The 13,721-nt window shown below is 38.0% G+C and overlaps 1 protein-coding gene across 1 annotated transcript in view; it reads right to left on the minus strand.

Moving 5' to 3' along the window:
* LOC118422753 (fatty-acid amide hydrolase 2-like) overlaps positions 1-13,721 on the minus strand; it is a 49,837-nt gene that overhangs the window by 26,583 nt on the left and 9,533 nt on the right. The window contains exons 2-3 of the mRNA XM_035830500.1: positions 4,857-5,076; positions 4,062-4,271 (exon numbers count right to left, since the gene is read on the minus strand). Of these exons, the coding sequence (XP_035686393.1) occupies positions 4,062-4,271; positions 4,857-5,076 (430 nt within the window). The remainder of the gene's footprint in view (positions 1-4,061; positions 4,272-4,856; positions 5,077-13,721) is intronic.

The following is a 13,721-nucleotide window of genomic DNA, read 5'->3' on the forward strand; positions in this document are numbered from 1 at the left end:
GGCATCTTTCATTTCGGATTCATCCACCAGGTAACATATACAAATGTAACACATCACATTAAAAACAGTGTGTTTGAATCAACAGTTCTCCAGTTCGGCATCTCTCAGACGTGCACAGTTTAGACATGCAGGACACATGTGACCTCGCATAAAAATATCTAGCAGACGTTGCGCAGTGAAAAATCTTTTGGTTGCATTGCCAAACCAAATATGTAACAAAACAAACATATTCATTGTATTTATCAAGCTTCCTCTTTTCTGCCAATTATGTCAAACTCTATATTGTTTGCGTATCTGTTGAAGTCATTTGAAAAGTCCCTTTCCAACATTTGCACTTACATCATTCAAAGTTCCCTTAAGTAACAATTTAGCAGACATTGCAAAAATCATCACAATGCAAGGAAATGTTTCCATCTTCTCTATTTAAGCTTTAATATGAAATATTCATGATATCACATCTAATTTCACGGCTGACTAGCTTTATACCTACTATTGGGTGTGTCAACATTAGCCAAAGATACATATACGGATAGAATTTTCAAACTGTGTTTGTTTGTGTGTTTGCTTTAATATGATTTATGATAAAAAACATTTAATTGCAAATGTTACTCTAGAGTTTCATCATCCTGTGAACTTCACCCTTGAACAGATGACATTGTTAGATAAAACCAAAAGGTCACATTGAATGCAAGTCAGCTACATTTAAACATTGCAATGCTGTGCAGAATAACATGCCAGACAGCATATTTTCAACTGGACGTTTTGCTTGTTTTGTGGCCTGGCCAAAGAAAGGCATAAAGTTACTAAATTCCAAAACAACAACTTCCTTCTTTGATGCTTACTTGGCAAACAAACAACAAATACAGTAAATCATCTACGTGTCAGGTGACATGTTGCCATTGTGATCCCTGCACGTAACCAGTAACAAAAAAAAGTCCCTGGGTATTCCCCTTACACCTACCTAATCAACAGGACTGGCTCTGCTAACTTAAGTAAGGGGTAAGACAGCATTTCTCTCTGAGTGAAGTAAAAAAAAAACAACTGAAGTTCACTGAATTTCTCAGAGACTCTCTATTGTTTCACATCTATGAAACTTATTTCACAATGATAAGAAAGGAAAAAACATTGATGACCTTATGGTTAAAGTAGAACATCTGCCCTTAGTACATCTTACACCCCATGTCAAACATGTACTCAACCAAAAAAATTCCCTGAATCCAGTATCTGTTTAGCGGAAAACAGGCAAGAGCTTTCTAACCGACCTTTTCCCTGACAGGATACATGCTACAAATTACGGTAAGTTCTTAAAGTTTCCTAACTTACTCAGTGGCAAATTTGATGACTGCCTTTAACATTGATCACAGGTACAACTGAGGCCTCATATACATACATTGTGTACATGTAGCTTCATGTACATGTATGGGTCACAGAACAGACTAACTCAGGTATAATAAAGACTCAAAGTTCATACTTTGCCCTTAAAGTTTGTACGTTTTCTATCTTCAAATTTAGTCTGTGAAACTTGTGAAAAATGCAAGATTTGTGTGTTCAAAGTTTTCTGTGTCAAAACCAGCAGCACAGCATATAAATCATTGTATTCGTCAATAAAGCATCAAAACAGGCTGCTTTGTCCAACAAATGATGTGTTGATTTTGTTCATAAACTCGGTGTCCAGCTATCTTTGCCTCAACATGTTAAAACTCTTAAATTCAACTTAAAAGTTAGTCCATACTGTACATAACTTGGTGTCTGACTTCTTTGCTGGAATGAATGTGTCTATAAAAGTAAGTAAAAGCACATTGAAGTAAAATGCAAATTTTGTACAATCTGTTTAACATCTGTTTGACATTTTAGCACTTAGAACTCTAAATCCTTTTCTTGAATTTTAGCCATTCTTAATCACCACAATGCATAATTTTACATCTTCAAAAGTTTACCAGACTGCCCATTAATCAAATTTACTTGAATGCCTTAATGAGAGTTTGCTGCTACTTAAGGTAAGATATGTGGAGTTTGGTATTAATTGTTTGGTTGACAGGCGTGGTGATGTTACCTCTCCTTTCCTGCATTTTAGTGCCATGAATCACTTGGGTGTGGTTACTCAAAGTTCCACCCCATGGCCACAAAATCTTAAAATTAAGACAGTCACTGTAATAATACAGATCAGGTTTGCATCTATAGTAATTATAACATTAAGTAACTTTTTTGATAGTGTTTGCAGAAGTGACCACAAAATCCATTGATGTTGAAACAGGAAGTTAGAGTTCTAATCCATCAGTCCCCTGATGAAATTGAAACAAAGTAAGTTTTGTTCAGTCTCCAGACGTTACGTTATCCGATCATAAGGAAGTGACCTCAGCGTATCAAAACCAAAAAAACATTCTCACACTTCACTTCAATTAAGTCAAACCAACCGTTGTACTTTGAATTTGCCCTTTGACTTAGTTCATTTGTCTGAACATTTTAACTTATACAATGTAGTTGCTAGTGTCAAAGTACACTGAAATATCAAAGATTTTATTTTGATCATAAAGTTGAATATGAAAAAAATCAACGGATCATACATATTTCCTTTTTATATCTTATTCTATTTAGCATTTACTGTATGTGCAACTACACACAAGAAGAACAGGAATATGACATAGAAGCAAAGTTACGACCTGAAATTACAAACAATGTGAAAACTGCCTTAAAAACTATTATCAACAATAATGAGATGAAAAAGTTCCCAGCAGCTGTTAAGCTAATAGCACTTTTGACCTTGAGTAATCTTCCAAATATGGTATATGTTGCAAACAAGAACAGCATCAGAATGATTGGGTGAAGAACCCAAGCTTTCAGATTGTTGCCGCATTGAGAAAACCTATGGGAGACCCCTACACCCCCCAAGACTGAAAAGAGGAACTTCTCAATTTATCTCTGAAACCCATGACGATAGGGATTCCCCGTGGAAATTGAAAGATGACGTTAGACAAACACAAGAGACGGAAATGAAAGCATTTAGAATTGCGTGTTGTGATTGGTTGGTTGTTGCTAATGGCAACCATTCAAATTCAGTCACAATGGTACAAAGTAAAACTGTTTGGGTCATAGTTTAATCAACAGTATTGTAATGATATTAGGATTTGGTCAAGTGGTTTCCTTGCCACTTTCAGTAATTCTACATAAGGCCTCTTATCTAAAAACTTAAAGGCAAACACCTACATATAAGAGTATAACAAGTTACGTCTTAGAGTATAATAAAAATGGTTATAATTTTGACCGCTTTTCTTGCTCTGTAGCACCACCTAGCAACACAAGTCTGTACTGCAGTAGAGGTAACTGGATACCTCCATGGCAACAACCTTGAGCGACATTTCTTTTGAATAACACCTTACGTAAACATTAGTCACTGTGTCAATAGCAGGAAGTGAACAATAGTCTCAAGCTTCCCCTACTGAACACGTGGTGAATTTGCTAGAGTGATTTTACGAGGTAAGCCTAAGTTGAGTTCTTCTATGTGCTCCCCTGACCACAAACTATAAATGGGAACTGAAATATTCTTGACAAATAATGCTCAATAATCAATTTTCAAGCAGGATTTTCCATGAAAAAAAAGGAATTTTGTAAGTAGTTTGAAACATTGAAGTTGCAGCAAAAAGTGCAGCAATTTTGTTAGAAGGTTTATGTATTTTTTTTCACAAGAAAACAGGCCGCTAGTGATTTTGTAGTAATTGGGCAATGCAGTTTGCTACAACTTAATGGCACCAACTATCCTTACTATGTTGAAGGTATTGTTTCTGGTCCAATAGGTATGGTTGGATTAGGATATAGGGATCGGGATTAGATCTATGCTTGAGTTTAGGATTAGAAGTTTCAAGGTTTAGGATCAGTATGTGGTTATATATTAATTACCTAAACTCCCTCCAACAATCCTTCCTGTACATGTGTTGTAGGCATTGTTTGTGGTGCGGTAGACGTTGTTGGGTTCAGATTACAGTTAGTAATAGGGATTTGGATTAGGATTGATTTAGGATTAGGGGTTTGAGAGGTTTAGGATGAGTTACAGTATGGTTAGTTACCTGAACTCCCTCCGACGATCCTTCCTGTGTTGTAGGCATTGTTTGTGGTGCCGTAGACGTTGTTGCTCGACTCGTACCACATACAAAGCTCACTGCAGTTTGTCACAGCTAGCGGAATCGCGCCCGCCTGGCGGAGGTACGTCACCACGGTGGCGTCGCTCGTGGAAACGATGTCCTTCCTCGCTACCAGGCCTGATGTGTTGGGTAGTCCTGCCAGGGGGTAACCAAGGGATTTGTCAGGGTTACAAAAATATGTTGAAAAAATCTGACACAAAATGTCTCCTACTAGTCCTAGCCTGGATAACGGACCCCAGTACAATCTCAAAAAACAGCTATTCCGCACGATAGAGATAGAGATCGGGCTGGGGTCTGGTATATACGATAAATGTCTCCCTTTTCCTTTAGTTTGTTGGACTTACATGTCTACTGTTCTTTACAGGTTGGAGATAACATTTGACTTGGCTGCAGATCGAGGGTGCCTAAACTTCTTCATTGGTAAGTATGCAGCTGCTATACAATGTTGTGTCAATGAATATGTTTAATGTGTTTGTGTGTCTATATGTGCCTGTTTGTGCAATGTATATACAATATCTGTTACTAATTCTTATTAGGAAAAGCTTTAGGACAGTTGGAATTCATAACCACTTACAGTATCCTTACAACAAAAGATATAACTGAATGTCATCTGTGAAACAGCAGTGTTGATATTTTCAGTATCAGGACGGTATGTTAAATGCACAATGTCGCATTAATGTAATTGTAGTGGAGACATTGTTCAATACAAAAAGGCCTCACCTTTTACTGTAAACGCCTCCTTGGCCGTGAAGGGCACGCCGAGAAGCGGCATACTCTCTACCGGATAGAGGTTGTTGGGATCGCCCGCGTCGAGCACGGTGTCGATGTCCCGCGCCTGTTCCTGCGCCTCCTCAAACCTGTCCGCCACCACCGCGTTGATGATGAAGTTGACATGTTGGATGCGATCGATGTAGCTCTTGATAACTTCCTCACACTTCACCTGCATCAACATCAAACAATCAAATGTTTTTTTTATTAATGAAAAGTAAGAATGTTGCAACCATAGACTGAATCATGCCAAAACATCTTTGCATTAAAACAAGTTCAAAATACTAATCAGGCATGAAGTTGATTAATTGAAAAATATTTCACATTTAAATTTAGGAAGTAACACTTATTCTGTAAAATTGTCATCTGGCAAATTTTTATTTTGGGTTTAATATAAATGGCAACAAAGCAGGAAAAGGAGTTAGAATGGCCTGTGATGAATTCAGGCTGTTACTAGTACAGAGCTCAAGAGTCTTTGTGCACAATTATCTGTACAAGAAAAAATATTCCTGCACCATTCTTACCTAAAAGTAGAGGGGGCAGGCAGGGAGATATCATGACATATGAAAATATGTTATAGAATATCATCATGGTATATCAGATGGTTTACATTTATGTCTGTCACTCTGTGTAAATTTCTTAATGATACGTTATAGAATATTATGGTGTATAATATGGTTTACATTTGGTTCCATGCTTGACAGTGAAGACTATCAGTCCAGTGATGAATATGTACCAACCCATGAGGTAACCTGAATTACCCAGGACATTTCCATCAGGCTGTCTGTGTGAGAGGTGTAAATGGAGACAGATGTGTGTCGGGAGTGACCTTAGGGGGCAGAACATATCCAGGGACAGCCCATATATTATCCTTACGGGGGCAGGACACATCCAGGGACAGCACATTAATTATCCTTACAGGGCAGGACACATCCAGGGACAGCCCATTAATTACTGACTGCATTGATTTCTGATTAAATATGACGTATCATTCCATGATGGGATCAGGACCACACACACTGAACTTTCTGGGTGTTCTCATTTGCTCAATTCCGGCTTATTCTTAGAAATAAAATAACTACTGCTGCTTCTAACCGAAGTTTCCAACTGGAAGGAATCTTTCTGCTTCTGATATGGGACATTGTGCACTCTTACTTCTTACAAATCTTGGGTCTACAGTAGATGCCATCTGAAGGGCATTTGTAAATGATGTCACAGCTGTCATGCTGTTAGGTTCAAATTCTCATATCCATAAACTTGATGTGTGACTTTTTAAAATGTAAGGCCAGATTTGGCAACTTCTGGCCTTCAGTTGATCCTTTTCGTATTCGTTCCGGTAATGCGGATAATAACTTAACCTTCCAGCATGGCAGACAATACTCCTGTATTAGCCATGTGAGAGAATAACACTAGAAAACCAGACTTTCTTTAATTTGTATTGTTTATGTGTTTGTCAGCAGGGCTAGCCCTTTGTAATAGCCATAGGCTAGTTGGGCAGCCCTGGCTGTGTGTTCGGTGCAGCCAAACCAATAAATAAATAAATAAATAAATAAAACCAGACTATAGCCTGTTGAGTAAACCCAACAACTGTTTCAGCACCAAGGAGGAAGACAGCCACATGGAGTGGTGTGAGTGAAACAGGAAGTTTAACACCTTGCTGAAAGGGGCTGTTCATACAAATATTTTGCAAAACTGACATTCTCTAAGTTCTATTTCATTAGATGTCAACATATATCATTTGTATCTGGCAAGTGACCAGAAAACAAATTACAGATAGCATTTCTTTTGCACAACGTTCATCACTTAGTAGAGTGTTTAGTTGCCTAAACATCTGTACTACTGATGGTCTGCTATTTTCCTTTAGTGTGAACTTTCTGGAAGACATTTTCCATTGAATCATTTTACACCTTAACCCTTTCAGTTTTCAGATTTCCTTCTAATTTTCCCATCAGCTCCTAATGTGTTACAAACTGATGAAGGCAATTAGCCATGGATCCTCCTGTAGTTGGATTATCAAGACTTCACCTACAGGCAGGAAACATTGATCAGCTCACACAGGGTGATCTTCACAGCCCATTGCCCCACAGGGAGTCACATCGATCATTGCCACCTCCCGTCTCTCTGGTTCTTACCTTCAGACTTCATTATACTGATCAATAGGTCAAATCAGGTCATCCTCTAGGCCTAGGAGGATAGGCGTAACACTCTGGAATTATCTTCGAGCAGATGTAAGCAACTAGCTCTTGTTCAGTGTTCTACATCTGTTTTGCAACACTGGGTAGTAGGTACGCTTTTCTAGCCTTCTACTCAAACAATTTCACTATTCCGACAGTGCAGTGCTAGCAGATGCAGAATCAGGCAAATGATTAGATAGACTAAGAATGATCCAGATAACTACATATGCTTGGAGACGACTTTTTTGATAGTTGAGGGTACCACGCAGCTTTAGGACAGATCAATTACTTTTAGGCCACATGTAATCTTATTAACAAGAGCGTAGAGTTTTAGCCACTGAAGCTCCCCCACACACATACATGTACAGGACTAACAGCTTGATGTCCTGCACTAAGGATGAATGCAATTTGTTATCAGCCACAAGAGACCTACTCAGCTACAGTAGATGTATTCAATCCTCCATATATAAACTGCAATTCCATTCAGCCATATTTTCCATTACAAGGAGCAACATCAATTCAATAAGCTTCACTACAAAAAACGCCTATAAAGGCCGCTAAAAGAAAAACGGAGCCGGACCTCTGCTTGTAGAGTTCTTGTTTACCTTTGATTATTTCATATTTCCACCTTTTACCTTGCTACCTACTTTCACACCTAGTTGATATTTTCCTTACACCAACTAGGAAGGCATCGTCTGACCTCATATGATTTATGTCAAGTTCTAAACTGCGCTGGCTCACACATTGGATATATTTTTTACATTTATAGCACTTAGACTAAGTTGGTTCATAGAAAAGGCAAGAAAAGAGCATGCTTTGGCAGAGGACACTGCTTGCATGTTCATATGTGTATGTTAAATTCATTTACTTGACCTGATTATCTATCTCTTATATTACTGTTTTGCTCAAGGCACTACCGTAACATAATGATACAAGAGAATCACACACCTTTAGGTGACCTTTCTGTGGTCATTAATGTCACGTCTTCTTACGTATATCAAACAATATATGACCCCCTATGCTCAATCAATATCTCAATTAGGACACTGTAACAATAAAAACTGACATATTGCATGACAGCACCATATATAATCATTCCTTATTCATTAGAATAAAAAATCTGATTGCTTCCAGGATATGCTAGACATTTAATACTGACCGGAATTCAGGACTTTTTTTATAGGAAAGAAGTTTAGACCTAAAATTACATAGTCCAAGCATTTCAGACCAGCTTAGAATATGCTGAAAGATCAGATTTATATCATCACTGCATAAAATCAATGATACATTTTCAGGAGCAACTTACCCATGTCTTACTTTTCAATGTATTTTGATCGAAATCTATGTTCAATACTCACAGAATTTTCCTAGAACAGTCTATGAAATTAGAAGCTTGTACATGTAGATCCACTCACTCCAGTTAGACAAGTTGTATAATCCTAAATTATACTACTAACCAAAATGTGAGCATTTTGGGGACAGTTTTTGATGTGTCACACAAAACTCAGCTCTTTTGTGCCAAGAAAAAGTTGTCATACAATCATATACATGTACATTTTTTTGTATATCTATAATAGATCTTTTTGACAGGTGGTTCTGCTTCACTGCCAGTGAGGCAAAGCGTTACCCAATCCTATTCATATAGAGTCTAAAAATAGACTCTGCTCCACCCTTTGCTGACTCCCAAGCAAATGCACCAGGTAAGAAAGCCTGAACACTGTTAACACAGATCCAATTAAAACATGAAGACTGAAAAAAGACTGAGTTTAAAAGATAATATCATTGGCAATTCATCTTTGAATAATGTAAATTACATAATTGCGCTTCAGAACAATCATGGTGCTATTTGATATTCCACACATTGTTTTAAAACTGCCAACTTGATGTGTATGTGTAGATTGAACGGAAACCTCCATTTACTGATTTAGATCCCCCCATCCCTCCAACTGTCATTATTGTCAGCAAAGATATCTCCTTATAGGATTGCACGATTCCAGTTAAACCTTTGGAATATAGATTCTGCTGTACCCTTCACTGACTGCCTCAGGTAGGGCAGCCTTTATCACACCAACCATCAACAGTTGGGAAACCCTGATAAAAACGCTGCCTCCTGAGAAGCTCAAACTTGTACAGAATCAATCAATAAGTGTCCCTCACCAGTCGACATGCCCAAGGCACCTATTACTGTCTTCTTTAAGGAGATCAACATGCATCTTAGCAAATAGCCAAGAACCTATCTCTTGTGCCTTGGGGGGTTCCTTAATGCATTCCCACTTAAACTGTAAATGCAGCTTTGCTGATAAGCATGTCGATGTTGATGGTGTTCCTGCTAACTCTCCATTCAGGCTGATTGGTGCTACATCAACGACTCTCTTTGGGAAGAAGGCGAAGAATTCATGAGGGTTGGCTCCATAGGTTTTGGCAAACTGATAACTCCAAGTGCTATGAGCATGGTGGATCTTGACAATTTTGTAAAGTATATCTTCTTAAAGGCCTTGCGCTGTAAAGATGAAGTGATCTTGGCTGCATGGATGGGTTTTTGCAAACTGATAACTCCAAGTGCTATAATGAGTGGATCTTGACAATTTTGTACAGTATACTAGTATCTTAAAGCCTTGTGCTGTAAGGACGATGGGATATTGGCTGGCTCAATAGCTTTAACAAAGTGATAACTCTACATGCTATGAGCGGATCTTAACAATTTTGTTAAGTAAGCCTTGGACTGTAAAAATGAAGGGATCGAGACTTAAATCCTGATCAAGAAATTCCCTGGTGTCTGATCCAAAAGTCAATACAAAGTTGGTGTCATAATTTCAAGAAAGTTATATGTTTTCTGTATTTTTGGTGCATAGCTGACATCACACGCAGGTTTAAATCCCAACGGATGAGCTGCTAAAAATCATCCAAAGCCCCTAGCTAGTTCTTGTGACAGATTTGTGACAGGGTTTTTTTGAGTTCTTTCAGTTTTAACACTAAGGTCTTAAACACTTCACAATAATGGGCATTTTAATGAATGAAGACCTAGGTTATTGTACATATATTCCCATCAGGTTAAGTACAGGTCACAACTAATAAATATTCTTTTAATACGGATATATAAGTATAATGTTGCTGAGGGTTACATGTAGATCACAGTAATGTGGTGCATTTGAATGATGCCGATCCAATGGCCCAAATTTCTTGCTTTACCAGAGCATATGATGAAGTGGTGATTGCCAAGAGCACTTCTGGCACCGAGTTTGAGATGAGCTTTTGGATGCTGAACACACTTTCTCACTCGTGACTGGGGCCAGACTTATTTCATCTATTGGTTCCTGCATGAAAAATTCTAAAGTATGATACATGGAAAATTGAAAATTCTAAAGTATGATACTACATGCTTTACAGAGAATGCTATGATGGTAAAAGTATGATACTACACCCAATTTGGATGCTGAACACACTTATCCCACTAGGGCCATACTGATTTCATGGAAAATTCGAAAGTATGATACTAACGATACATCGGTACATACAATTTGAGGGAGTGAATATAGATAGTCAAATTTGAGACTTGATAAAGTGTTCATTACCAAGAACACCCCTGGTACAGAGTTAGAGATAGATCTCAACACACCTTCCCACTTAGAATTCCAGTTATGTTACCATGGCACTTTATCAAAATGCGCTGAGTCTGCAAGTCCAAATCAATAACTCTACAGACAGAAGCCCCATTTGCTTATGCCAAGTGAGCCGGTGGAGTGACTGACATGTGATAATAAGTGAGGGAATTGCCCATTACAGCCCAGTTATCAGGGTCATCTCTATAACATGCCGGTACCAAATTAGGTCAGACTGTACATCTTTTAACATCTAACAACGCTTGAGCTCCCCGACAAGTATGTAATTCTGTAAAGCTACAAAGCACCAACAGTGTATAATCCTCTGCCAACATTGTCCAAGGCAGTGTTTTACCCTTGCTATACATACCAGTATCATACACTTTCTCAGCACATTTCTTGAGGTTAAGGCCTATGAGACACATCTCACCAACATCATATCATGGCAGGCATTACTTCATTGTCATTTCAGTCAAGTTGTTGGTACTAACAAGCAATAAAAAGAAAACTTTCCTCAATGATAAAAAAGTTTGTAATATTCAAATCTATTGTCACTGCAAGAATCAAAACTGGCTAAGGTTATCTGCAATCATAGTACATGTTACAGTAGTAGTCTGCAAAATGATTAGATTGTGATTTCTATAGAAAAGCAACAAGTTTCAGGCAAAGCTTATTCATTTGTCAGGGAAAAAATGTTTAGAAATATAATTATTAGTCAAACGACACCTCCTGGAATCTACCCCTCATTGATTGACAATGATACATGTTAATGATCATATGAAATGAAAAATTCCTCCTAACTTGGTGACAGTGGGAATAACACTATATGATCTATGATGGATAGACACATGCAGCTCAAACCATGCATACTAATGCAAATATGATAACCTTTATGACATGCTAAAAAATTGCCTTACATAACTTATTTTTTTAAAAACAAAGATACCAAAACGTAGAATGATCAACCTCCATAACACTTACCTACTCAGTTACATAATATTCACTACCTTCACAGTGCACAAGAAGGATCTCTGTATAGCACAAGTTTACCTATCCAGGAGTGCTTTATAATTACTGTATACTGGGAGATGTTGTATTGGAGATCACTTTACTAGTAGATACATTTTCCAGGGTGACATATGTATGTGACCTTAGCGGAATTATGCTAGTTGACGCGAGTTGATAGACGTTCTTCTTGCTCTAAGAGCTTTGGTCACACTGACTCCATCTGAGAGCTTTGGTCACGCTGACTCTATCTAAGAGCTTTGGCCATGCTGACTATCCTCTATGTGCCCTTGCTGACCCTACCTACACCACCAGAACCATTTGTAGGCCACGTGATCGCTCTTGAGCAGTACAAATATCACTGTAATGTCTGGTTTATTGTCAAGTTTGTGGGTATTAAAAGCATTCATTATAATTTTAAAAAGACAATGCAGTTGAACTTACATTTTTGCAAATAAAGCTAAAACAGTCAGTGGATAACTCTCAAATCACTGCTCTAGAACTGTGTTTTCTTACTGCCCCTATGTGCTTTGTATCGTTAAATTCACATAACATCAACCCTCATAATTTCACTAGACATTGTCCTTGCTCTAAGAGCTTTGGCCACGCTGACTCCATCCTCTACGTGCCCTTGCTGACCCTACCTACACCACCAGAACCATTTGTAGACACTCGTGATCACTCTTGAGAGGTACCCATCACCATGGTGCACCTGAGCCTACAAACTCCATTACCTTGTTGTTACCGCCCTTTGGGAAACCTGAACGCAACTTTGCATCATTTTATTACTGCCCTTTGGCAAACCTGAACACGACTTTACAAGATATTTTACACGTCACATAATCTTGTTGGCTATGGTGCTACACTTTATCTCACTGTAATGTCAGCTGGTTTATTGTTGATTTTGCAGGTAAAGCATTCCCGTCTTTAAAAACACACGTTTAAAAACCCTATACAGTTGAACTTACAAATTTGAAAATAAAGCTAACACTACACAGTGAGTGTATAACTTTCAGGTCACTGCTCCAGAACTCTGTTTTCTTACTGTCCCTATGTGCTCTTTATCTTTAAATTGCATTCAGATAACTGTCATAATTCCACCTGGTGCCATAATACTGCCACATCAAAAAAATGTTGTTATAGTAACTTACAGAGGCCTTCTCAAGACTCTAAAGTATCTGAAGTGTGTATGCCTCAGGATTATCGAATGCTGCATTGGTCATTGGTCTTTAATCACTTTACATTCATGAAATGCATCATTTTTTTTCTCATGTGATGGCATTATAAATAAATGGCATCCAGTGGAATTATGAGAATTCATGTTATATTGCTAAAAGGATAAACAGTTTTTTAATAGAAACTTGAACCAGTAGAGCATTTTTTTTCAAATTTTAGGCTACACTAATTCAATTTCTTGGTTCACGGATTTTTTCATAAAAAATATGGAGCGAGAGGGCGAAATAAAAATAAAAATTGTAAAATGGTTGGGGTAAAGGTGACGGCTAATCCAAAACATGAAGAAAAATGTTTTCAGCTTGAAAAAAGTACAAAAACACTATTATTGTACAGTAACAGCACCTGTATCCACACTTTAAGGAGCTTATAATATAAAGGCCAATTTGCTACACCAGAAAGTTGGTGAATGGTTTCATTAATGGTGAAAATTTGCTAAGTGGTAATTTTCATTTTTATTTTTTTTTCCAAAACATAGGAGCGAGCGAATCCGTGAACCAAGAAATTAAATTGGTGTGGCCTTACTCTTGTACAAAAGTTCAACAGAACCTTTCCAAATGGCCATTTTTTTTTACAAGCTTTTACAAGCTGAATGGACAATCTCTTTTTCAAAGGTTATCGCAGATCTCTACACAGTAGCACTGATAACTGTTCCTGTACTGGTCCATCCACCCTGCCAATATTCCTGGCCACACATGGAGGTGACCCTCTGTGCTCTTGGCCTCCAGGATTACTAATGATCCCGGTGGCGCCTGGCAAATGTGCCATAAAACAGCACCGGTGTCTGCAACCTCGCATGGTTCGCT

This window comes from Branchiostoma floridae, chromosome 9, assembly GCF_000003815.2.
Source record: "Branchiostoma floridae strain S238N-H82 chromosome 9, Bfl_VNyyK, whole genome shotgun sequence".
Taxonomy (NCBI): Eukaryota; Metazoa; Chordata; class Leptocardii; order Amphioxiformes; family Branchiostomatidae; genus Branchiostoma; species Branchiostoma floridae.